Source organism: Tamandua tetradactyla, chromosome 16, assembly GCF_023851605.1.
Source record: "Tamandua tetradactyla isolate mTamTet1 chromosome 16, mTamTet1.pri, whole genome shotgun sequence".
Taxonomy (NCBI): Eukaryota; Metazoa; Chordata; class Mammalia; order Pilosa; family Myrmecophagidae; genus Tamandua; species Tamandua tetradactyla.
This window is the reverse complement of record NC_135342.1, coordinates 62,200,725-62,228,558: the sequence shown is the minus strand read 5'-3', so window position 1 is coordinate 62,228,558 and position 27,834 is coordinate 62,200,725. Positions and strand designations below refer to the sequence as shown.

At 37.9% G+C, this 27,834-nt stretch overlaps 1 protein-coding gene across 9 annotated transcripts in view; it reads right to left on the bottom strand.

Moving 5' to 3' along the window:
* The window catches only part of PRMT7 (protein arginine methyltransferase 7), a 110,749-nt gene that overhangs the window by 73,561 nt on the left and 9,354 nt on the right, over positions 1–27,834 (bottom strand). For 8 of the 9 annotated variants that reach the window (XM_077132816.1, XM_077132810.1, XM_077132812.1 and 5 more), the window contains 2 exons: positions 25,097–25,246; positions 21,202–21,310 (listed from right to left, as the gene is read on the bottom strand). The exons of the other annotated variant lie outside the window; for it this stretch is intronic. In XM_077132816.1, the coding sequence (XP_076988931.1) occupies positions 21,202–21,310; positions 25,097–25,141 (154 nt within the window). In that variant the 5' untranslated portion in view covers positions 25,142–25,246. The remainder of the gene's footprint in view (positions 1–21,201; positions 21,311–25,096; positions 25,247–27,834) is intronic. 9 annotated transcript variants of the gene reach the window in all.

Sequence of the window (27,834 nt, the reverse complement as noted above, 5' to 3'; positions counted from 1 at the left end):
ATTCTTGTCAGCAGGTGCAAATTACTTTTCCCCTCTGCATGACGTGGGGCACCCCCTCAACTTTTCCTCTGTGCATGACGTGGGGCACCCCCTCAGTTGTTTCACTGCCAACTTTTATTTCAGAACCTGTCTACAAACAAGCCTTCCAGTTGGTTCATTGTTAGCCCTTGAAGCTCCTACCCATCTACATCAGCACATCCTCTGGTTTACAAATTGAGTAACAATGGAATCTGGAGATGCCTTGTGGAAATCCAGCATTGCACACCCGTAGACTTGACCACCTACCTGTAAAAGCCTTAATTTGGATGTGTGTTTTATACATTGGGCAGATCCTTGCAAAATTGTATCTATCAGTTGCAAATTTGAGAGTTGTAAATCTCTGAATCCGGTATTACTCAAGCCTATATCCCTTCCTGAAGATGAGCATAAGCCTGTTAAAATATTTATAATCATTATTCATTTCTTACTGCAACATTTTTAGATTCTTTCAAATGGTTACTGCAGAAATGGGTGGCCACTTAGTATCAGTTATTCTGCAGTATTTATTTGGTTGTTTTTGGTTTTTTTTGAGAGAGAAAAAGTAAAACAGCAGTATTCAGATAAGAGAATGAGTAGTGTTGTTTATCACATTTCATTTAAATAACTTGAAGCAGTCTTGAACAGTTTTACCAACACCCATACATTTACTCCAGATTGAATGAGCAACTGATTTTAATTAAACTAGATGAACATAAACTAGATGAACATTAACTAGACGTGGTTTTGGTTTTTAAGTGGAGATTTCATTCCTATCTTGTTAGTTATGTATTTCTCTTAGAATAATTTAGATGGGTTAACGTTCAACTATATAAATAATGGTAGATATTCAGTACTTACTCTCTCAAAAGTATTTGATGTGGTCAGTTTATACCACTGCTACATGCATTGACTATACAAATTCAGTATTAATTCTTCTTCATCTCTGGTTGATCTTGTAACCTTTACAGGAGTTTTCTTTTCCCTTAAAGTGTTTCACCTCAGTGTGTAAAACAAATGCTTACTTGCATATTGAAAGCAAGGTTTTGAAATGAGGTTTAGACAAAAATGATCCATCAGTTCTTACTCTGTACTTAGTTGCCTTATCCTTCCCATTAGTGCATTTTTTGCTTCTAGAACTTGATGGAAACTCTTTAGCCAGTTCATTGTCTTTCTGGCAGTGTAAGTGTGGAGTCATGTATGCTTGGCATATTGCCTGTATTACTGTTAAAGTTCTTAAAATTTATTACTTGCCTAAGTGTTACTAAATCCTTTTCTTATGTGTACCAGTTAGGAACATTTTGGGGAAGGATATTAACTGACACTACTAAAGGAAGACAATAGAAGATGTTATCAATGTTCTTTGTAACCTGGAAACTGAACAAGGCTGTGAGGCTCATTTCTCAATATTTTGAAGTGTTAAAAAAAAATCTATGCTGTTTCTCAGTTGTTCCACCCATACCATGTTAGGACTCTCAAAGGTCAAATGTCACAGGGGTTTATCACTTGCTGCTAAGTTCAGCAGCCATTGTGCCCCCCATTGTTCTACACCAACTTAAGTTCAATAAAAATGTCAAATTTGCAAAAAAAAAAAAATCAAGAGCTTTTTTGCCTCAAAGGACTTTGCGAAAAAGGTGAAAAGGCAGCCAACTCAATGGGAGAAAATATTTGGAAACCACCTATCGGATAAAGCCTTCATATCCTGTGTACATAAGGAAATTATACAACTAAACAACAAAAGAACAAACAATCTAATTTCAAAATGGGCAGAGGATATGAACAGATCTTTTTCTGAAGAGCAAACACAGGTGGCTAAAAAGCACATGAAGAGATGCTCATTTTCATTAGCTATAAGAGAAATGCAAATTAAGATGACAATGAGATATCACCTCACACCTATAAGAATAGTTGCCATTAAACAAACAGGAAACTACAAATGTTGGAGAGGATGTAGAGAAATCGGAACACTTATTCACTGCTGGTGCAGCTGTTAAGCCAGTTTTTTGCGATTCCTCAAAAACTAAATAATGAATTGCCCTATGACCTGGCAATACCAATACTCAATATATACCTAGAAGAGCTGAGGGCAATGACACCAACAGACATTTCTATCCCAATGTTAATAATGGCACTATTCATAATTGCCAGGAGATGGAAACAATTCAAGGGCCCATCAACAGTGGAGAAACAGTGGATAAACAAAATATGGTATACACATATGAAAGACTGTTATGCAACAGTAAGACGAAATGATGTCCCGAAACATATGACAACGTGGATGAACCTTGAAGACATAATGCTGGGTGAAACAAGTCAGTCACAAAAGGACTGATACTGTATGAATTTGTTATTATGACTCTGGTAAAGGTAATCTCAGAGGTTACACTACAGAATATAGCAGACCTAGAGGTACGCAAAACCTAGAGATGGCAGAATGGCTACCCAAAGAAGCTACATCTAAATGCAAGAGAATGGATAGAAGTGATGACAACCAATAAGTGAGTTTATAAGTAACACTGCCATATTAAAGGTGAAATGACAGAAAGAGGATGTATAGTGCCATGTATCCAATTTTCAAATTTACAGTTATAAGTAAGTTCTCATATGAATTATTTCAATGGTTCGATGGTGGACACAGTCACAGGTAGACGGATATTGGAGGAAAACTAAAAATGTATATTATGTTCAGAAGTTAACAGGAAGACATCAATAGTACCACAGTACTACCAGGAGCAACTAACTGGATGGGTGGGTGATAGGGGAGAGACAAATGATAAGAGGTAGTTTGATTCAATAGTTCGTGATGTTATGTTTCCCTGTTCTTTGTCATTCTGGACCAACAAAAATTGTTTAAAATTGAGAGTGCTACATGAAATCAGAAAGAAAGATAGATGATAAAGACTGAGATTGCATAATCTAGGAATGCCTAGAGTGTATAATGATAGTGACTAAATGTACAAATTTAAAAATGTTTTTGCATGAACAAGAAAAAAGGAATGTCATTACTGCAGGGTGCTGAAAATAGATGGCAATTAATATTTTAAAATTTCAACTTACATGTGAGACTAAAGCAAAAAATGTTTATCTGGTACAAAATTTATATTTTGACTAGTGCATTTCCTAATATAACTTATGTAGACAGCTTAACTGAACACCATAAGCACGTGTAACCTTCAGTAGGACATTAGATTTTATTGGTTTGTCCAGAGTGATGCCCGGAAAAATCCCAGAGTGATTTGAACAGGGAATAAAAAAGTATCTGCAAAGTCCCCTTTGGGGAATGGTGAGAAAGGGGGAAAATTCAACTTTCCCAAGTTGAATTCTTGATATTCTCACAAGCAGTGTGGACAACCAAAGCTATAGGCTGAGCCCCCGGTCTTGGGGTTTGTTCATATGAAACTTAACCCCACAAAGGATGGGTTAAGCCTACTTAAAATTAGGCCTAAGAGTCACGCCCAGGAGAACCTCTTTTGTTGCTCAGATGTGGCCTCTTTCTCTAGCCAACACAACAAGCAAGCTCATCACCCTCCCCCTGTCTATGTGGGACATGACTCCCAGGGGTGTGGGCCTTTCTGGCAACATGGGATAGAAATCCTAGAATGAGCTGAGACTCAGCATCAAGAGATTGAGAAAACCTTCTTGACCAAAAGGGGGAAGAGGGAAATGAGACAAGTCAATGGCTGAGAGATTACAGAGTCAAGAGGTTATCCTGGAGGTTATTCTTATGCATTAAATAGATATCACCTTGTTAGTCAAGATGTAGTGGAGAGGCTGGAGGGAATTGCCTGAAAATGTGGAGCTGTGTTCCAGTAGCCATGTTTCTTGAAGATGATTGTATAATGATAAAGCTTTCACAATGTGAGTTTGTGATTGTGAAAACCTTGTGTCTGATGCTCCTTTTATCTACCTTGTCAACAGATGAGTAGAACATAAGGAATAAAAATAAATAATAGGGGGAACAAATGTTAAAATAAATTTAGTTTGAAATGCTAGTGATCAATGAAAGGGAGGGGTAAGGGGTATGGTACGTATGAATTTTTTTCTGTTTTCTCTTTATTTCTTTTTCTGAATAGATGCAAATGTTTCAAGAAATGATTATGATGATGAATATGCAACTATGTGATGATATTGTCAATTACTGATTATATATGTAGAATGGAATGATCAAAAGTTAAGAATGTTTGTGTTCGTTTGGTGTTTTTTGGTATTTAAAAAAAAAATTGAGTGCTGCTGATTATATAACCAAACAAAAATACTTTAAGACATAGTTTGTTTATTTTGGACATTATCCATGATGTCCAATAGATGGAGGGAGCCAAAGGATACAATGACTGAGAAGTACAATGGTGAATGGTGATACATTTATATCATGGAATTTGGTATGGCTACCAAAAGAATGGACATTGAGGGACACACGATGAACTGAATAAACTTTGGGGATAATGGGCTCTGCAGAATGGGCCAGAAATAGAACAGATATGCTAAGGTCTCGCTCAGAAAATACTTATAAAGAGAGCCTGGATTGTGGGCTCTTATAGCAGCCACATTTGATTAGAAGCTGTGGATGTCTTTCTGGATTCTGCGATACTGAGCTATATGTGTATCAGCTGGTATTGCTTTAGAACTTTGAGGAGCTCTGTGACATGTGGCTCTCAGAAATGGAATGCTGCAGACCTGAAAATTCGCATAGCTATATATAATAAAAGTTGAAGTATCTGAGAAAAAGATCAGACCTCAATTAGAGCTTAAAATGAAGCCAATCTGGCTGGGACTAAGGTAATTAGAATGCAGGATAAAAGATGATACTGAGAAGATGGTGGCTTAGTAAGACGCGCTGATCTTAGTTCCTTCTCCAGAACAGCTACTAGGGGAGTAGGAACGATACACAACAGCTCCCGGAGCCAAGACAGAGATAAAAAAGATAGCGTACCCCATCCTGGAACGGCTGACTGGCTGAGAGAACCCACTCCGGTGAGATCGTCGAGGGGCGCGGGCTTCCCCAGGCCGGGGCGGCAAGCGGCCGGAGTCCCTCCCTTCCTCCTTCCCGGGCCAGCTGGGACAATTGGACAGGCGGTCCCCTCAAGTGGCGGTGGCTGGCGCCCCCCCAACGCATGACCCTGCGGACCAACTGGGAGATTTGGATCAGAGATCCCCAGGCCGCAGAGAACGGTGACCGGGGTCCCTTCCAAACACGTGACTTCCCATTCCGGCTGGGAACGGTGCACTCTCCCGGGCTGTGGCGGCTGGCCTCCTCCCGCCAGGCTTGGCGCCCCGAGCCGACTAGGAGATTCGGACGGGCGCTCTCCTGGGCTGCGGTGGCCGGCGACCCTCCCCACGTTCGGATCCCCGGGCCAGCTGGCACTCTTCCAAGCCGCTTCGGCTGGCAAAACTCCCCCAGGGTGAGAGTTTTCCAAAGTTAAAGGACCCACAGCAACTTTTACTGGTGGGATCCGCAGACAAACGTGTGCCACGAGCGCCACCTACTGGGCAGGATAAGAAAAACAGAACCCAGAGATTTCACAGAAAAATCTTTCAACCAGTTGGGTCCAACACCCAGGGAAATCTGACTAAATGCCCAGACGCCAGCAGAAGATAACGGATCACGCTCAGAAAATTGAAAATATGGCCCAGTCAAAAGAACAAACCAATAGTTCAAATAAGATACAGGAGCTGAGACAACTAATGCTGAATATACGAACAGAAATGGAAAACCTCTTCAAAAACGAAATCGATAAATTGAGGGAGGACATGAAGAAGACATGGGCTGAACAAAAAGAAGAAATAGAAAAACTGAAAAAACAAATCACATAACTTATGAAAGTGAAGGATAAAGTAGAAAAGTTGGAAAAAACAATGGATACATACAATGATAGATTTAAAGAGACAGAAGATAGAATTAGTGATTTGGAGGATGGAACATCTGAATTCCAAAAAGAAACAGAAACTATCCAGAAAAGAATGGAAAAATTTGAACACGGTATCAGGGAACTCAAGGACAATATGAACCGCACAAATATACGTGTTGTGGGTGTCCCAGAAGGAGAAGAAAAGGGAAAAGGAGGAGAAAAACTAATGGAAGAAATCATCACTGAAAATTTCCCAACTCTTATGAAAGACCTAAAATTACAGATCCAAGAAGTGCAGTGCACCCCAAAGAGAATAGACCCAAATAGGCGTTCTCCAAGACACTTACTAGTTAGAATGTCAGAGGTCAAAGAGAAAGAGAGGATCTTGAAAGCAGCAAGAGAAAAACAATCCATCACATACAAGGGAAACCCAATAAGACTATATGTAGATTTCTCAGCAGAAACCATGGAAGCTAGAAGACAGTGGGATGATATATTTAAGTTACTAAAAGAGAAAAACTGCCAACCAAGACTCCTATATCCAGCAAAATTGTCCTTCAAAAATGAGGAAGAAATTAAAACATTCTCAGACAAAAAGTCACTGAGAGAATTTGTGACCAAGAGACCAGCTCTGCAAGAATACTAAAGGGAGCACTAGAGTCAGATACGAAAAGACAGAAGAGAGAGGTATGGAGAAGAGTGTAGAAAGAAGGAAAGTCAGATATGATATATATAATACAAAAGGCAAAATGGTAGGGGAAAATATTATCCAAACAGTAATAACACTAAATGTTAACGGACTGAATTCCACAATCAAAAGACATAGACTGGCAGAATGGATTAAAAAACAGGATCCCTCTATATGTTGTCTACAGGAAACACATCTTAGACCCAAAGATAAACATAGATTGAAAGTGAAAGGTTGGGAAAAGATATTTCATGCAAATAACACCCAGAAAAGAGCAGGAGTGGCTATACTAATATCCAACAAATTAGACTTCAAATGGAAAACAGTTAAAAGAGACAAAGAAGGACACTATCTACTAATAAAAGGAACAATTAAACAAGAAGACATAACAATCATAAATATTTACGCACCGAACCAGGATGCCCCAAAATACGTGAGGAATACACTGCACACACTGAAAAGGGAAATAGACACATATACCATAATAGTTGGAGACTTCAATTTACCACTCTCATCAATGGACAGAACATCTAGACAGAGGATCAATAAAGAAATAGAGAATCTGAATATTACTATAAATGAGCTAGACTTAACAGACATTTATACGACATTACATCCCACAACAGCAGGATACACCTTTTTCTCAAGTGCTCATGGATCATTCTCAAAGACAGACCATATGCTGGTTCACAAAGCAAGTCTTAAAAAATTTAAAAAGATTGAAATCATACACAACACTTTCTCGGATCATAAAGGAATGAAGTTGGAAATCAATAATAGGGGGAGTGCCAGAAAATTCACAAATATGTGGAGGCTCAACAACACACTTTTTTTTTTTTTAAGGTGGTACAGTTAAATCTTTTTTATTTTTTTTTATTTTTTTTTACAATTTCACAATTTTAGGTTTTTACATTTTTTTTTAATTAACGGAAAAAAAAAAGAAATTAACCCAACATTTAGAAATCATACCATTCTACATATGCAATCAGTAATTCTTAACATCATCACATAGATGCATGATTATCTTTTCTTAGTACATTTGCATCGGTTTAGAAGAACTAGCGACACACCAGACAAAGATATAGAACGTTAATATAGAGAAAAGAAATAAAAGTAATAATAATAGTAAAAAAAAAAAAAAAAAAACGAACAAACAAACTAAACCTATACTTCAGATGCAGCTTCATTCAGTGTTTTAACATGATTACTTTACAATTAGGTATTATTCTGCTGTCCATTTTTGAGTTTTTGTATCTAGTCCTGTTGCACAGTCTGTATCTCTTCAGCTCCAATTACCCATTATCTTACCCTATTTCTATCTCCTGATGGTCTCTGTTACCAATGATATATTCCAAGTTTATTCTCTAATGTCCATTCACATCAGTGGGACCATACAGTATTTGTCCTTTAGTTTTTGGCTAGACTCACTCAGCATAATGTTCTCTAGGTCCATCCATGTTATTACATGCTTCATAAGTTTATCCTGTCTTAAAGCTGCATAATATTCCATCGTATGTATATACCACAGTTTGTTTAGCCATTCTTCTGTTGATGAACATTTTGGCTGTTTCCATCTCTTTGCAATTGTAAATAACGCTGCTATAAACATTGGTGTGCAAATGTCCGTTTCTGTCTTTGCCCTTAAGTCCTTTGAGTAGATACCTAGCAATGGTATTGCTGGGTCGTATGGCAATTCTATATTCAGCTTTTTGAGGAACCGCCAAACTGCCTTTCACAGGGGTTGCACCATTTGACATTCCCACCAACAGTGGATAAGTGTGCCTCTTTCTCCGCATCCTCTCCAGCACTTGTCATTTTCTGTTTTGTTGATAATGGCCATTCTGGTGGGTGTGAGATGATATCTCATTGTGGTTTTGATTTGCATTTCTCTAATGGCCAGGGACATTGAGCATCTCTTCATGTGCCTTTTGGCCACTTGTATTTCCTCTTCTGGTAGGTGTCTGTTCAAGTCTTTTTCCCATTTTGCAATTGGGTTGGCTGTCTTTTTGTTGTTGAGTTGGACAATCTCTTTATAAATTCTGGATACTAAACCTTTATCTGATATGTCATTTCCAAATATTGTCTCCCATTGTGTAGGCTGTCTTTCTACTTTCTTGATGAAGTTCTTTGATGCACAAAAGTGTTTAATTTTAAGGAGCTCCCATTTATTTATTTCCTTCTTCAGTGCTCTTGCTTTAGGTTTAAGGTCCATAAAACCGCCGCCAATTGTAAGTTTCATAAGATATCTCCCTACATTTTCCTCTAACTGTTTTATGGTCTTAGACCTAATGTTTAGATCTTTGATCCATTTTGAATTAACTTTTGTAAGGGTGTGAGATATGGGTCTTCTTTCATTCTTTTGCATATGGATATCCAGTTCTCTAGGCACCATATATTGAAGAGACTGTTCTGTCCCAGGTCAGTTGGCTTGACTGCCTTATCAAAGATCAAATGTCCGTAGATGAGAGGGTCTATATCTGAGCACTCTATTCGATTCCATTGGTCGATAAATCTATCTTTATGCCAATACCATGCTGTTTTGACCACTGTGGCTTCATAATATGCCTTAAAGTGCGGCAGCTTGAGACCTGCAGCTTCATTTTTTTTCCTCAAGATACTTTTAGGAATTCGGGGTACCCTGCCCTTCCAGATAAATTTGCTTATTGGTTTTTTTTCTATTTCTGAAAAATAAGTTGTTTGGATTTTGATTGCGATTGCATTGAATCTGTAAATCAATTTAGGTAGGATTGACATCTTAACTATATCTAGTCTTCCAATCCATGAACACGGTATGCCTTTCCATCTATTTAGGTCTTCTGTGATTTCTTTTAACAGTTTTTTGTAGTTTTCTTTATATAGGTTTTTTGTCTCTTTAGTTAAATTTATTCCTAGGTATTTTTTCTTTTAGTTGCAATTGTAAATGGGATTCGTTTCTTGATTTCCCCCTCGGCTTGTTCATTACTAGTGTATAGAAATGCTACAGATTTTTGAATATTGATCTTGTAACCTGCTACTTTGCTGTACTCATTTATTAGCTCTAGTAGTTTTGTTGTGGATTTTTCCGGGTTTTCGACGTATAGTGTCATATCGTCTGCAAACAGTGATAGTTTTACTTCTCCTTTCCAATTTTGATGCCTTGTATTTCTTTTTCTTGTCTATTTGCTCTGGCTAGAACCTCCAACACAATGTTGAATAATAGTGGTGATAGTGGACATCCTTGTCTTGTTCCTGACCTTAGGGGGAAAGTTTTCAATTTTTCCCCATTGAGGATGATATTAGCTGTGGGTTTTTCATATATTCCCTCTACCATTTTAAGGAAGTTCCCTTGTATTCCTATCTTTTGAAGTGTTTTCAACAGGAAAGGATGTTGAATCTTGTCAAATGCCTTCTCTGCATCCATTGAGATGATCATGTGATTTTTCTGCTTTGATTTGTTGATATGGTGTATTACATTAATTGATTTTCTTATGTTGAATCATCCTTGCATACCTGGGATGAATCCTACTTGGTCATGATGTATAATTCTTTTAATGTGTTGTTGGATACGATTTGCTAGAATTTTATTGAGGATTTTTGCATCTATACTCATTAGAGAGATTGGTCTGTAGTTTTCTTTTCTTGTAATATCTTTGCCTGGTTTTGGTATGAGGGTGATGTTGGCTTCATAGGATGAATTAGGTAGTTTTCCCTCCACTTCGATTTTTTTGAAGAGTTTGAGGAGAGATGGTAGTAATTCTTTCTGGAATGTTTGATAGAATTCACATGTGAAGCCGTCTGGTCCTGGACTTTTCTTTTTAGGAAGCTTTTGAATGACTAATTCAATTTCTTTACCTGTGATTGGTTTGTTGAGGTCATCTATTTCTTCTTGAGTCAAAGTTGGTTGTTCATGTCTTTCGAGGAACCCGTCCATTTCATCTAAATTGTTGTATTTATTAGCGTAAAGTTGTTCATAGTATCCTGTTATTACCTCCTTTATTTCTGTGAGGTCAGTAGTTATGTCTCCTCTTCCATTTCTGATCTTATTTATTTGCATCCCCTCTCTTCTTCTTTATGTCAATCTTGCTAAGGGCCCATCAATCTTACTGATTTTCTCATAGAACCAACTTCTGGTCTTAATGATTTTCTCTATTGTTTTCATGTTTTCAATTTCATTTATTTCTGCTCTAATCTTTGTTATTTCTTTCTTTTTTCTTGCTTTGGGATTCGTTTGCTGCCCTTTCTCCAGTTCTTCCAAGTGGACAGTTAATTCCTGCATTTTTGCCTTTTCTTCTTTTCTGATAAAGGCATTTAGGGCAATAAATTTCCCTCTTAGCACTCCTTTTGCTGCGTCCCATAAGTTTTGCTATGTTGTGTTTTCATTTTCATTCGCCTTTAGGTATTTACTAATTTCTCTTGCAATTTCTTCTTTGACCTACTTGTTGTTTAAGAGTGTGTTATTGAGCTCCATGTATTTGTGAATTTTCTGGCACTCCGCCTATTATTGATTTCCAACTTCATTCCTTTATGATCCGAGAAAGTGTTGTGTATGATTTCAATCTTTTTAAATTTTTTAAGACTTGCTTTGTGATTCAGCATATGGTCTATCTTTGAGAATGATCCATGAGCACTTGAAAAAAAAGGTGTATCCTGCTGTTGTGGGATGTAATGTCCTATAAATGTCTGTTAAGTCTAGCTCATTTATAGTAATATTCAGATTCTCTATTTCTTTATTGATCCTCTGTCTAGATGTTCTGTCCATTGATGAGAGTGGTGAATTGAAGTCTCCAACTATTATGGTATATGTGTCTACTTCCCTTTTCAGTGTTTGCAGTGTATTCCTCACGTATTTTGGGGCATTCTGGCTCGGTGTGTAAATATTTATGATTGTTATGTCTTCTTGTTTAATTGTTCCTTTTATTAGTAGATAGTGTCCTTCTTTGTCTCTTTTAACTGTTTTCCATTTGAAGTCTAATTTGTTGGATATTAGTATAGCCACTCCTGCTCTTTTCTGGTTGTTATTTGCATGAAATATCTTTTCCCAACCTTTCACTTTCAACCTATATTTATCTTTGGGTCTAAGATGTGTTTCCTGTAGACAACATATAGAGGGATCCTGTTTTTTAATCCATTCTGCCAGTCTATGTCTTTTGATTGTGGAATTCAGTCCATTAACATTTAGAGTTATTACTGTTTGGATAATATTTTCCTCTACCATTTTGCCTTTTGTATTATATATATCATATCTGACTTTCCTTCTTTCTACACTCTTCTCCATACCTCTCTCTTCTGTCTTTTCGTATCTGACTCTAGTGCTCCCTTTAGTATTCTTGCAGAGCTGGTCTCTTGGTCACAAATTCTCTCAGTGACTTTTTGTCTGAGAATGTTTTAATTTCTCCCTCATTTATGAAGGACAATTTTGCTGGATATAGGAGTCTTGGTTGGCAGTTTTTCTCTTTTAGTAACTTAAATATATCATCCCACTGTCTTCTAGCTTCCATGGTTTCTGCTGAGAAATCTACATATAGTCTTATTGGGTTTCCCTTGTATGTGATGGATTGTTTTTCTCTTGCTGCTTTCAAGATCCTCTCTTTCTCTTTGACCTCTGACATTCTAACTAGTAAGTGTCTTGGAGAACGCCTATTTGGTCTATTCTCTTTGGGGTGCACTGCACTTCTTGGATCTGTAATTTTAGGTCTTTCATAAGAGTTGGGAAATTTTCAGTGATAATTTCTTCCATTAGTTTTTCTCCTCCTTTTCCCTTCTCTTCTTCTGGGACACCCACAACACGTATATTTGTGCGGTTCATATTGTCCTTGAGTTCCCTGATACCCTGTTCAAATTTTCCATTCTTTTCTGGATAGTTTCTGTTTCTTTTTGGAATTCAGATGTTCCATCCTCCAAATCACTAATTCTATCTTCTGTCTCTTTAAATCTATCATTGTAGGTATCCATTGTTTTTTCTTGTTTTCTACTTTATCCTTCACTTCCATAAGCTCTGTGATTTGTTTTTTCAGTTTTTCTATTTCTTCTTTTCGTTCAGCCCATGTCTTCTTCATGCCCTCCCTCAATTTATCGATTTCGTTTTTGAAGAGGTTTTCCATTTCTGTTCGTATATTCAGCATTAGTTGTTTCAGCTCCTGTATCTTATTTGAACTATTGGTTTGTTCTTTTGACTGGGCCATATTTTCAATTTTCTGAGCGTGATCCGTTATCTTCTGCTGGTGTCTGGGCATTTAGTCAGATTTCCCTGGGTGTGGGACCCCACAGGTTGAAAGATTTTTCTGTGAAATCTCTGGGTTCTGTTTTTCTTATCCTGCCCAGTAGGTGGCGTTCGTGGCACACGTTTGTCTACGGGTTCCACCAATAAAAGTTGCTGTGGGTCCTTTAACTTTGGAAAAGTCTCGCCGTGGGGGAGGTTCGGCAGCCGAAGGAGCTTGGAAGAGTGCCAGCCAGCCCGAGGGTCCGAACGTGGGGAGGGTCACCGGCCACCGCAGCCTGGGAGAGCACCCGACTGAATTTCCTAGTCGGCCTGGGGCGCCAAGCGTGGCGGGAGGGCGCCAGCCGCCGCAACCCGGGAGAGTGCACTGATCCCAGCCGGACCGGGGTGTCACGTGTTTGGAAGGGACCCCCCAGTCACCGTTCTCCGCGGCCAGGGGATTTCCGACCCAACTCTCTCAGTTGGTCCGGGGGGCCTCGCGTGGTAGGGGCGCCAGTCGCCGAGGCCTGAGAGGACCGCCTGCCCAATTCTGCCAGCTGGCCTGGGAAGGAGGAAGGGAGGGACTCCGGCCGCTTGCCGTCCTGCCCGGGAAAGCCCGCGCCCCTCGGCGCTCTCACTGGAGCTGGTTCTCCTAGACAGTCAGCCGTTCCAGGATGGGGTATGCCGTTCCTTTGATCTCCGTCGTGGCTCCGTGAGCTGCTCTGTATCGTCTCCACTCCCCCAGTAGCTGTTCTGGAGGAGGAAAGCTGAGGGTGGCAAGGCTGTCGAGGCCGGTGGCGGAGGAGCCAGTGAGGGCAGAAGAGGGCACGGTGGTGGTTGGAGAGCCGCCGGAGCAGGAGGAGAAAGGGAAGGATAAGATGGCAGATGGAGCGCTGCTGGAGCAGAAGGGGAAGAGGGAGAGGATAGCGGGCCGGCTGGCAAGGCGTGAGCGCCGCGCCGGGCCGGCGGAAAAAGAGGGAGAGGAGGGCGGGTTGACTGGCGGGGCGTGAGCGCCGCGCCGGGCCAACAACACACTCTTAAACAACGAGTGGGTCAAAGAAGAAATTGCAAGAGAAATTAGTAAATACCTCAAGGTGAATGAAAACGAAAACACAACATATCAAAACTTATGGGACGCAGCAAAGGCAGTGCTAAGAGGGAAATTTATTGCCCTAAATGCCTATATCAGAAAAGAAGAAAAGGCAAAAATGCAGGAATTAACTGTCTACTTGGAAGAACTGGAGAAAGAACAGCAAACGAATCCCAAAGCAAGTAAAAGGAAAGAAATAACAAAGATTAGAGCAGAAATAAATGAAATTGAAAACATGAAAACAATAGAGAAAATCAATAAGACCAGAAGTTGGTTCTATGAGAAAATCAATAAGATTGATGGGCCCTTAGCAAGACTGACAAAAAGAAGAAGAGAGAGGATGCAAATAAATAAGATCAGAAATGGAAGAGGAGACATAACTACTGACCTCACAGAAATAAAGGAGGTAATAACAGGATACTATGAACAACTTTACGCTAATAAATACAACAATTTAGATGAAATGGATGGGTTCCTGGAAAGACATGAACAACCAACTTTGACTCAAGAAGAAATAGATGACCTCAACAAACCAATCACAGGTAAAGAAATTGAATTAGTCATTCAAAAGCTTCCCAAAAAGAAAAGTCCAGGACCAGACGGCTTCACATGTGAATTCTATCAAACATTCCAGAAAGAATTACTACCATCTCTCCTCAAACTCTTCAAAAAAATCGAAGTGGAGGGAAAACTACCTAATTCATCCTATGAAGCCAACATCACCCTCATACCAAAACCAGGCAAAGATATTACAAGAAAAGAAAACTACAGACCAATCTCTCTAATGAACATAGATGCAAAAATCCTCAATAAAATTCTAGCAAATCGTATCCAACAACACATTAAAAGAATTATACATCATGACCAAGTAGGATTCATCCCAGGTATGCAAGGTTGGTTCAACATAAGAAAATGAATTAATGTAACACACCATATCAACAAATCAAAGCAGAAAAATCACATGATCATCTCAATTGATGCAGAGAAGGCATTTGACAAGATTCAACATTCTTTCCTGTTGAAAACACTTCAAAAGATAGGAATACAAGGGAACTTCCTTAAAATGATAGAGGGAATATATGAAAAACCCACAGCTAATATCATCCTCAATGGGGAAAAATTGAAAACTTTCCCCCTAAGGTCAGGAACAAGACAAGGATGTCCACTATCACCACTATTATTCAACATTGTGTTGGAGGTTCTAGCCAGAGCAATTAGACAAGAAAAAGAAATACAAGGCATCAAAATTGGAAAGGAAGAAGTAAAACTATCACTGTTCGCAGACGATATGACACTATACGTCGAAAACCCGGAAAAATCCACAACAAAACTACTAGAGCTAATAAATGAGTACAGCAATGTAGCAGGTTACAAGATCAACATTCAAAAATCTGTATCATTTCTATACACTAGTAATGAACAAGCTGAGGGGGAAATCAAGAAACGAATGCCATTTACAATTGCAACTAAAAGAATAAAATACCTAGGAATAAATTTAACTAAAGAGACAAAAAACCTATATAAAGAAAACTACAAAAAACTGTTAAAAGAAATCACAGAAGACCTAAATAGATGGAAGGGCATACCGTGTTCATGGATTGGAAGACTAAATATAGTTAAGATGTCAATCCTACCTAAACTGATCTACAGATTCAATGCAATACCAATCAAAATCCCAACAACTTATTTTTCAGAAATAGAAAAACCAATAAGCAAATTTATCTGGAAGGGCAGGGTGCCCCGAATTGCTAAAAAGATCTTGAGGAAAAAAAACGAAACTGGAGGTCGCACGCTGCCTGACTTGAAGGCATATTATGAAGCCACAGTGATCAAAACAGCATGGTATTGGCATAAAGATAGATATATCGACCAATGGAATCGAATAGAGTGCTCAGATATAGACCCTCTCATCTACGGACATTTGATCTTTGATAAGGCAGTCAAGCCAACTGACCTGGGACAGAACAGTCTCTTCAATAAATGGTTCCTAGAGAACTGGATATCCATATGCAAAAGAATGAAAGAAGACCCGTATCTCACATCCTATACAAAAGTTAACTCAAAATGGATCAAAGATCTAAACATTAGGTCTAAGACCATAAAACAGTTAGAGGAAAATGTAGGGAGATATCTTATGAAACTCACAATTGGAGGTGGTTTTATGGACCTTAAACCTAAAGCAAGAGCACTGAAGAAGGAAATAAATAAATGGGAGCTCCTCAAAATTAAACACTTTTGTGCATCAAAGAACTTCATCAAGAAAGTAGAAAGACAGCCTACACAATGGGAGACAATATTTGGAAATGACATATCAGATAAAGGTTTAGTATCCAGAATTTATAAAGAGATTGTCCAACTCAACAACAAAAAGACAGCCAACCCAATTGCAAAATGGGAAAACGACTTGAACAGACACCTATCAGAAGAGGAAATACAAATGGCCAAAAGGCACATGAAGAGACGCTCAATGTCCCTGGCCATTAGAGAAATGCAAATCAAAACCACAATGAGATATCATCTCACACCCACCAGAATGGCCATTATCAACAAAACAGAAAATGACAAGTGCTGGAGAGGATGCGGAGAAAGAGGCACACTTATCCACTGTTGGTGGGAATGTCAAATGGTGCAACCACTGTGGAAGGTAGTTTGCCGGTTCCTCAAAAAACTGAATATAGAATTGCCAGCAATCGTATTGCTGGGTATCTACTCAAAGGACTTAAGGGCAAAGACACAAACGGACATTTGCACACCAATGTTTATAGCAGCGTTATTTACAATTGCAAAGAGATGGAAACAGCCAAAATCTCCATCAACAGACGAGTGGCTAAACAAACTGTGGTATATACATACGATGGAATATTATGCAGCTTTAAGACAGAATAAACTTATGAAGCATGTAATAACATGGATGGACCTAGAGAACATTATGCTGAGTGAGTCTAGCCAAAAACTAAAGGACAAATACTGTATGGTCCCACTGATGTGAACCGACATTCGAGAATAAACTTGGAATATGTCATTGGTAACAGAGTCCACCAGGAGTTAGAAACAGGGTAAGATAATGGGTGATTGGAGCTGAAGGGACACAGACTGTGCAACAGGACTAGATAGAAAAACTCAAAAATGGACAGCAGAATAATACCTAATTGTAAAGTAATCATGTTAAAACACTAAATGAAGCTGCATCTGAGCTCTAGGTTTTTTTTTTTTGTCTGTCTGTTTCTTTGTCTTTTTTTTTTGTACTATTATTATTATTTTTATTTTTTTCTCTATATTAACATTCTATATCTTTTTCTGTTGTTTTGCTAGTTCTTCTAAATCGATGCAAATGTACTAAGAAATGATGATCATGCATCTATGTGATGATATTAAGAATTACTAATTGCATATGTAGAATGGAATGATTTCTAAATGTTGGGTTAATTTCTTTTTTTTTCTTTAATTAATAATAATAAAAAAAGATGATACTGTATGTATTCTAGATGTTCAGTTACTGTATGAGAGCAAAGGCAGAGACGTTGATTATGTCTAGAACTGAAATTTTATGTAACACATAATCAAAATTCACCTCTCTGGGTAGCTCATTTAAACAACCCAAACCCCAGGAATCCAGAAAAGGAACAAGGCCTATTCTCTATAGCTTAAAATAATACCAGGATACATCTCAGACTATGGTGGGCTGATAATTTAAAAGTATTGGTAGGGTCCTGTCATGGTCAGATTCATGTGTCAACTTGGCCAAGTGGTGGTACTTGTTTGTCTGGTTGGGCAAATGCTGGCTTGTCTTTTGCGATGAGGACATTTCATAGAATTAAATCATGATCGTGTCAGCTGCATCCACAGCTAACTGCATTTGTAATCAGCCAAAGGGGAGTGTCTTCTGCAATGAGTGATGCTTAATCTAATCACTGAAAGCCTTTTTTTTTAACTTTCTTTTTATTAATTAAAAAGAATTAACAAACAAAACTTAAGATATCATTCCATTCTACATATACAATCAGTAATTCTTCATATTATCACATAGTTGCATATTCATCATTTCTTAGAACATTTGCATTGATTTAGAAATAGAAATAAAAAGACAACAGAAAAAGAAATAAAATGATAATAGAGAAAAAAAAAGAGTATACATACCATACCCCTTACCCCTCGCTTTCATTTACCACTAGCATTTCAAACTAAACTTATTTTAACATTTGTTCCCCCCTATTATTTATTTTTATTCCATATGTTCTACTCTTCTGTTGATATAGTAGCTAAAAGGAGCATCAGACACAAGGTTTTCACATTCACAGAGTCTCATTGTGAAAGCTGTATCATTGTCCAATCATCATCAAGAAACATGGCTACTGGAATACAGCTCTACATTTATCACTGAAAGCCTTTTAAGGAGGATTCAGAAGAGACAGGCTCTCTTTCTGCTTCGGTTGGCAAGCCTCTCCTGTGGAGCTGGTCCAGACCCTCCACTGGAATCACTGGCTTCACAGCCTGCCCTGCGGTTTTGGACTCTGCGTTCCCATGGTCACATGAGACACTTTTATAAATTTTATATCTGCCAATGTTCTCTGTTGATTCTGTTTCCCTAGAGAACCCCAACTAATACAGGTCCCCTGAGGATTTGAAGGGGGAAAAGAAATATACATATACATGGAACTATTAAACGTTCCAATCTGGAAAACCCCTGGTACCCTCTCAACCACTGGGGACTCCCAAGAAAATAGGCCAAGCCATGGATTTTGAAGCTTGTCTTTATGAAACTTTTTTCTGTAGGGGAAAAGCTACTGTTATCTCTAAAGAACACCTGGAGCTCGAAGTGAGACTCTATAAAGGTTTCATGCACTAGGTTTGCCCTTCTGAAACAGATAATTTCCGGAGGGCTCCTAGGTCAGATAAATCCTGAAACCCAGAGGGACTAGTCTCTCCAGGATTATCAATTAATTACATCCCTCTATCCTTTGGTGCAGACACCCCTTTTCAACATGAAAAAGTCAGAACAGGTATTATCAAAAATCTCTATACATTGGGAGAAGGATTAAAGGAGGAGGAGGTATAAGAGAGAAAATGGGATTTAATGAGTATAGCTGCTGAAAGAATATTAATCACTATATTAATATTCTTTCTAGCCTCCAGTGTTTTGCAGCAGCTAGAAAGAAAAATCTGAGATGATGGAATGGTAGCCCATGACAAATTCTGGGATCTGTTCTGTAACCACTTGCTGAAGTGTGCTTTGAAAATTAATTGCTTTTTTCTTTCTTTCTTTGCATATATGTTATACAATAAAAAAAAAACTTGAATACACTAGAAGCACACAAAAGCAGATTTGAACAGGCAGAAGGAAGGACAAATGAGTTAGAAGACAGAACATCCATATTCAAATAGGTAAAAGAACAGAGAGAGAGAGAAAAAGGGACAAATTTAGCAGGGTCTCTGGGAACTGATTGACAACACGAAGCACATGAACATTCATGTCATGGGTATCCCAAAAGGAGAAGAAAAGGGAAAACAGGCAGAAGGAATATTTGACGAAATAATGGCTGAGACCTTCCCAAGCCTTAGGAAAGGCAGTGATATCCAGGCCCAAGAAGTACAACATACTCCAAAGTGTATAAATCTGAATATACCTAAACCAAGACACATACTAATCAGAATGTCAAATGCCAAAGATAAAGAGAACTCTGAAAGTAGCAAGAGAAAAGCAATTTATTATACACAAGGAATGCCCGATAAGAGTAAGTGTCAATGTCTCATCAGAAGTCATAGAGGTGAGAAGGCAATATGATATATTCAAATACTTTAAAGAGAACAATTGCCAGCCAAGAATTCTCTAACTGACAAAGGCGTCCTTCAAAAATGAGGGGGACAAAAAAGACTGTTTCCATGGAGATATGACCCACCCAACTGTCGATGGGACCTTTTGATTGGGTGGTTTCCATGGAGATGTGTCTCCACCCTTTCAAGGTGGGGTTGCTTACTGGAGTCCTCTAAGAGGGAACTACTTTGGAAAAAGCTTTAGAGCTGACAGAGCCAACACAAAACCCAGACACTTGGAAATGCAGATGATAATCATTACCTCACTACAGAATTCTTTTACGAAAGTTTTCTACTGTGCTCTCCAGGTATCAGTGGTATGTGGAATTTTAGACGTCTGATTCAAACTCCTAGACAACAAAAAATATTCTGGAAAACTCAAGAACTTGTGCTATACAGGAGATCATTCAGGATGTTCACTGAAGCAGAACTAAGTAAACAACGTAAACCTTTCTTTTACCATTTAATTATTTCACATCTGTCTGCCTAAAGTTGAGAGTTGAGCCACACAAGAATTTCAACTCAGTAAAAGTAGCAAAAGTTTTCATGTGTGGCACAGCTGTTGTGTTTGCTTAGCTCTGATTTATTCATTTCTGATTTTTCTTGTTTATTTTTAATATTTTCATCCAGATATCGTCACATACATACTCTATCCAAAGCATACAATATTACTCACAATATCATCACATAGTTATGTATTCATCATCATGATCATTTTCAGAACATTAGCATCACTTCAGAAAAAGAAATAACAAAAAAAAAGAAAAAAATCATACATCTTTTACCCCTTATCCCTCCCTCTCATTGACCACTGGTATTTCAATCTATCCAATTTTTTTTTTTACCACTTATCCCTCCATATTATTTCTTAATTATTATTATTATTTTTTACTTATCTGTCCATACCCTAGAAAAGAGAAGCATCAGACACATGGATTTCACAACCACTTGGTCATATTGTAAAAGTTATATAGTTATACAATCATCTTTGAGAATCAAGGCTATGGGAATACAGTTCAACAATTTCAGGTACTTTTCTCTAGCTACTCCAATACACCATAAACTAAAAAGGGATATCTATATAATACATAAGAATAACCTCCAGGATAACGTCTCAACTCTGTCTGAGATCTCTCAGCCACTGAAACTTTATTCTGTCTCATTTCTCTCTTTCCCCTTTTGGTCAAGAAGGCTTTCTCAATCCCATGATGCTGGGTCCCAGCTCATCCCAGGAGTCCTATCTTGCCTTGCCAGGGAGATTTAGACCTCTGGGGGTCATGTCCCACTTAGAGGGGAGGGCAGAGAGTTTACCTGCCAAGGTAGCTTAGAGACAGAGGCCACATCTGAGCAACAAAAGAGGTTCTCTGAGGGTGACTCTTAGGCGTATGACTTTCATTGCTGATTTGTCTTAACCAGTAAAGAAATAACACAGAAAGAAGCAAAGTGCTTATCTTCAGAGCCACCACAAAGAAAGACCTCATTTTTTTGCAATTATTTGGATACATTTATTCCACCTTAAATTTTTTCCAATCTCATGCAAAAACAAAGCTTTCAACATAGGACCTGTTTATCTCACCTGGCCCTACCGTCACTTCAGTGGAATGCTTGTTGATAACCTTAATTTTATCACTGAAGCCATTTTTCTCTACAATCTTCACAGCAGCATCAGCCATAGGTTTGAAAACCTAAAAATTGAAGCAAAAATCCAAGTAAAAATGAACAATAAAGTAAACAGCATTCTAAAACCTAAAATTGGTAGGATATTCTTTGATTTTGGACCTATGATTTTGAAGTAAAAGAGGTCTCGGTGACAGAATCTGCTCCTGAATATACAAAGTATACTTTGTAACTGTTCCAGACATAGGCAAAATATTTCTTTGGTGTTCATTTGATCTACATAAACAAGACTTCATCCGGGTAATTTAAATACTTTATTCTCTGAATGTGTGTCATGAGAAGGAATCCAACGTGGTGGTAATCAGTTAGGTTTAACTTGCAGCTACGAGCTCCCATTATATGCTAGGCACACTGGGGATGCAGAGGAGGCCTCACTTCTTGGTGAGGACAAGGTGTCAGTGCCATGCTAGTGGGTGCCAAAGAGCAGTGAAAACCAGGACGGAACTTTCCTCACAAAATCACCGTCTATGACCTGGGACACGTGCTACGTTCTCTTAAGTCAAAACTGTCCAACATCTCCACTGCTGGTCCAACATAACTTATATATTTTTTCTTTTATGACATTCAAAGACCTTACATTCCCAGCCTTACCACCCTCCCACCTAACCCCACAACCAATGACACAGCCACAGCAAACCTTTACTATTCAATAGGCAACCTGAGACTTCTTGCCCTAAAGCCCTTCCCCTAGCTCCACCTGCCAGTTCAAAACCAACTTTCTAAGGCAACCCAAAATCCACCCTCTCCAGAATTCTTTCCTGAACCCCTCACATTTTCTGAAACATAAGTCCCTCCAACTCCTACTTTCCATTCTGCTTATTTTAGATTTTAGAATCCATAGCTCCGACCACCAACCATATTAGTACAGAGAATGTACACACTCACATGAGGCTGACTACACACACCCAGAATGGAATCATAAAATGATAAAGTAAATGGTCATGATGACAAGGTTTTCACTGTTGCTAAATCCTTTTCCACATTTTCTGCTGCGAACATATATTTCTTTTAAAGTGATCCAGGAGGATGTGCTATAGTCTTTCTTTGCAATTTTATTGAGATATATTTACATACCATATAATCACACAAAGTATACAATGGTTCACAGTATCATCCTATAGTTGTACATTCATAACCACAATCAATTTTTGAATATTTTAATAATTACTCCAAAAAAATAATAAAAATGAACGCCCCAAACATCCCATACTCCTTATCCCACCCTATCATTTATTTCTGTATTATATTTATTTTCTTACTCATCTGTCCATACACTGGATAAAGGGAGTGTCCGTCACAAGGTTTTCACAAGCATACAGTCATACCATAAAAGCTAAATGGTTATACATTTATCTTCAAGAATCAAGGCTATTGGATTACAGTTCAACTGTTTCATGTATTTCCCCCTAGCAATTCTAAAACACTAAAAACTAAAAAGGGATATCTACATAATGCATAAGAATAACCTCCAAAATGACCACTTGATAATTTGAAATCTCTCAGCCACTGAAACTATTTTATATCATTTCTCTTTCCCTTTTGGTCAAGAGGTCTTTCTTAATTCCACAATACCAGGGACAGGCTCATCCATGGAACTCATGTCCCACATTGCCAGGGATATGTAAACTCCTGGGAGTCATGGTCCACATACGGACCATTGAGTTTACCTGCAGAGTTGTCTTAGAGAGGCCACATCTGAACAACAAAAGAGGTTTTCTGGAGTCGATTCTTAGGTCTAATTACAAATAGGTTTAGCTTTTCCACCATAGGAATAAGTTTCATAAGGACAATCTCCAAAGTTGAGGGCTTGGCCTATTAAATTCGTAGTCTCCAATGCTTGTGAGAATATCAGGAATTCCCCAGGTGAGGAAGTTTAATATTTTCACCTTTTTTCCTAGTCCCTTTAGGGAATTTTGCTCATACATTTTTTATTTTCTGCAGAGATTACTCTGGGATGTACTGGGGCATCACATTAACCTGTACAGATCTCACTCCCTATTCAAGGTTCCAGGTAATTATAATGTTCAAATAAGCTAATCTTACAGTTTAAATTAGATAGTGTGCTACCAAAAAACATAAATTTGCACCAATAAACATCTATTCCTATGGTCTCACACAGAAGTTGAAGTTTTAAAACACAGTCAACATTATCCTTTAGTCTGATTTACTTTAGTCTTACCCAGATCAGCTTCATTCATATCTCTAATTGAAGTCTGATCTTTTTTACACTCTTTTTCTGGAGTGTTACAAATGCCCTAAAAGCGATCATGATAATGAATACACAATTATGTGATGATAAGCCACTGAGTGCATACTTTGGATGGACTGTATGGTGCATGAAGATATCTCAATAAAAATATTGTTTAAAAAATTCTAACAACCGCTAACTTTAGCTTAAAAGGCTATTTTTACACTGTGTTTATCAAGTTTCCTACAATGATTTATATTATTTTCATTATCAGAAAAACAACATATGTACAATGTTTTATGAAAAAATGTTAGACTATTAAACTATTGGTAAATGTAGTTTCTGTAGGAACATTTAAGGTAGTTTTAACCTTGGTTGTACATTCAAAAATCCCACTCCAAAATAATTAAATCAAAATATCCATGGGTGAAAGCAATAGGCTGAGCCCTCAATCTTGGGGTTTATTCATATGAAACTTATCCCCCCAAAGGATAGGCTAAGCCTACTTAAAATCAGGCCTAAGAGTCACCTTCAGAGAACCTCTTTTGTTGCTCAGATGTGGCCCCTCTCTCTCTCTCAGCCAACACGACAAGCAAACTCACTGCCCACCCCCTCTCTACATGGGATATGATTCCCAGGGGTGTACGCCTTCTTGGCAATGTGAGACAGAAATCCTAGAATGAGCTGGGACTCAGCATCAAGGAAATGAGAAAACCTTCTAAACCAAAAGGGGGAAGAGAGACTGAGACAAAATAAAGTGTCAATGGCTGAGAGATTTCAAACAGAGTCGAGAGGTTATCCTGGAGGTTATTCTTATGCATTATAGAGATATCACCTTTTTAGTTAAGGTAAATTGGAGAGGCTGGAGGGAAGTGCCTGAAAATGTAGAGCTGTGTTCCAGTAGCCATGTTTACTGAAGATGATTGTATAATGATATAGCTTTCACAATGAGACTGTGTGATTGTGAAAACCTTGTGTCTGATGCTCCTTTTATCTACTAATCAATAGAAGAGTAGAACATATGGAATAAAAATAAATAATAGGGGGAACAAATGTTAAAATAAACTTAGTTTGAAATGCTAGTGGTAAATGAAAGCGAGGGGTAAGGGGTATGGTATGTATAATCTTTTTTTTCTCTATTTTTGTTTTATTTCTTTTTCTAAATCGATGCAAATGTTCTAAGAAATGATGAATATGCAACTATGTGATGATATTAAGAATTACTGATTGTATATGTAGAATGGAATGATATCTTAATCTTTGTTGCTAATTTTTTTTTAATTAATAAAAAAAGTTTAAAAAAATTTTTAAAAAAAAGGAAAACTTTAAAAATATATATATATATATCCATGTGTGGAACTAAGCATCAATATTTTTCAAGGTTCTTTAGGTGATTCTGATATGCAGCCAAAGTTGAGAATCATTCTTCAGAGAAAAAAATGACCTAATTGTGTCTGATTCTTCCCCGTATCCCCCGAACCTCACTCTCTGTACTTGGCTTGGAATGAGCACTCCATGAATGTCTGAGAACAAACAGATGAGGAAATTAAAGGGGTATAAGAAGTGCATCCTGCACAAGGGGCAAGACACCTTGATCATGGCTCACCTCAATAGCATAGCAGAAGTCAGCACCTGCTGTGACGGCCATCATTGACAAGAGTCCCGTGCCAGTGCCAATGTCAAGAACCAATGCCTTCTGCTGTCTGTTCTTTACCCTGCTCACAGCAGCCTGGATACCCTGGTAATATTTTATATTCTAAGAGAAAAGGAGAAATAGCTATCATTTCATCAGTTATTATAGAGATATGTGTGAAAAAGTACTTTCTGAAGTTCTGGAGTTACAGTTGGGAGCGGCAGTGTAAGTCATGACCCTGCAGCCTTTCTGGCTCCTCCCCCACAATATATAAAACTCACAAATGGTTAGTACCCAAAATATATACAGGACTCCTACATATTACTAAGTCATAAAAGATGACACACAAATGGCAAATAAACAAAAGAAAAGATGCTTATACTCAATAGTAATCACCAAAATGCAAATCTAAACTACAGTAAGACAACAGTTCAAAACTATCAAGTTGTTGAAACTTAAAAATTGGTTAATAACAAACACAGGTGTGGAACAACAGGACCTACATACTTTACAGGTGGTGGGAATGTAAACTGCCATAACCACTTCGGACAAAAATTTGGCATTACCTAGTATAGCTGAATACATACGATGGCCAAGCAATTGCACTCCTCGTATATACAAGCTAGAGAAAAGTATTCATGTGCACCAGAACACGTTTGATTATTGAACTGGTTTGAAACCATTATGTGCTCCAGAAAAACCACGTTCTTCTAATTTAATCTTGTGGGGGAAGACCTATTGTTTGGGTGGGACCTTTTGATTAAATTGTTTCCATAGTGATGTGACCCACCCAATTCTTTTTCTATTGTGAAGAATAACATACATACAAAAAGCAATAAATTTCAAAGCATACCACAACAATTAGTTATAGGACAGATTTCAGAGTTTGGTATGGGTTATAGTTTCACAGTTTTAGGTTTTTCCTTCTAGTTGCTCCAAGACACTGGAGACTAAAGGAAATATCAATATAATGATTCAGGAGTCATACTCATTTGTTAAATCCTACCTTTTATAACTCTACCTTCTCCTTTCATCTTTTTTGTATATTATTTATTTATTTTATTGATATATTATTTATTCACATACCATACCATCATCGAAAGTGTACAATCAATGGTTTACAATATCACATAGCTGTGCATTTATTATCACAATTGACTTTATTTTCCTTTTTTGTGAAAAATAACATATACAAAAAAGCAATAAATTCTAAAGCATATTGCCACAGTACTAGCTTTTTCACGTTGAAAGGGGCTGTCGATAATATGGGAAGGGGGGGGTGGAACTAGTTGATGTTCTGGAAAGGCTGACCCCTCTGTATTTCAGGTCTTATCTGGTTCGGGGAACCATTTAGAGGTAGCAGGTTTCTGGAAAGTTACCCTTATATAACGCCTTAGGTGTTCTTTAGGATTGGCAAGAATGGTTTTGGTTGGGGTTTGGTAAGTTATGATAGGTAGCATGTCTAACTAAAGCGTGATTAAGAGTGACCTCAGCGTAGCCTTCCAACTGTATTTGAAAGTTCTCAGCCACTGATACCTTATGTTAAACTTCCTTTCCCCCTTTTTGACCCACCCAATTTTAGGTGGGTCTTAATTCTTTTACTGGAGCCCCGTATGAAGAGAATAGAAGGCAGAAAACATAGAGAGAGCTCAGAGCTGACACACAGAGCAGAGAGATGAAATCGAGTCACAAATATTTGGAGATGTAGAGGGGAAGAACCCCAGGAGATGCCAGAAACTGAGAGACTCTGAAACTAGAAATCAAGAGAGGATAGCAGACATCAACATGCGCCTTCCAGGTAACAGAGAAACCCTGGGAGCGATCGGCCTTTCTTGAGTGAATCCATCCTCTTATTGATGCCTTAATTTGGACATTTTCATGGCCTAAGAATTGTAAATTTGTAACCTAATAAATCCCTTTTGTAAAAACCCATCTATTTCTGGTATACTGCATTCCAGTTGCACTGGCAAATTGAAACAGGAATGTTCCAGCAGCACTACTTAAACTAGCAAGAAACTGGAAACAACTCCAAAATCTATCAACAGAGAAATGATAAGTAAAGATATATTCACACAATGGAATTCATAAAGCAGTGAAAATGAATTAACTACAGCTACGTGTAATATGACTGAATTTCAAAAATAATGCTAAGAAGGCAAATCACAAAGAATAAACACAGTATGATTCCATTATACAAAGTTCAAAGGGACTTGGAAAACTAAAAATTCATTTTTTAAGGATATATATTAGGTAGTAAAATTATAAAGAACAGTAAGGGAATAAATAATACAAACTTCAAGAGAAAGGAAACTTCTGGGGTGGGAGGGAAAGGAATGCAATAAGGAAGGAGCACAGAGGTAGATTCTGAGTAATGATAATATTCTACTTTGAAGGCTGAGTGGTGAGTCTATGACTGTAAATCAACCATCTCAAATACGTTCAATGAGGTCAAGAAATACATATACAAAAAACTAAAAGAAATCAGGAAAACAAACTCTAATTGAGTAAATTGTAAAAAAGCCTACAATGTATACATATAATTAATGTCACTTAATTATAAACTTAAAAATGGTTAAATGGAAAATTTTATAGTACATACACGTTACCACAATAAATTTTTCAATAATTGAAAAAAACACCCAAGAACGATCAAACAACAGATATGAGTAGGCAGAAATCAGCAAACTTGAAGATAATATAATTAAGTTTTC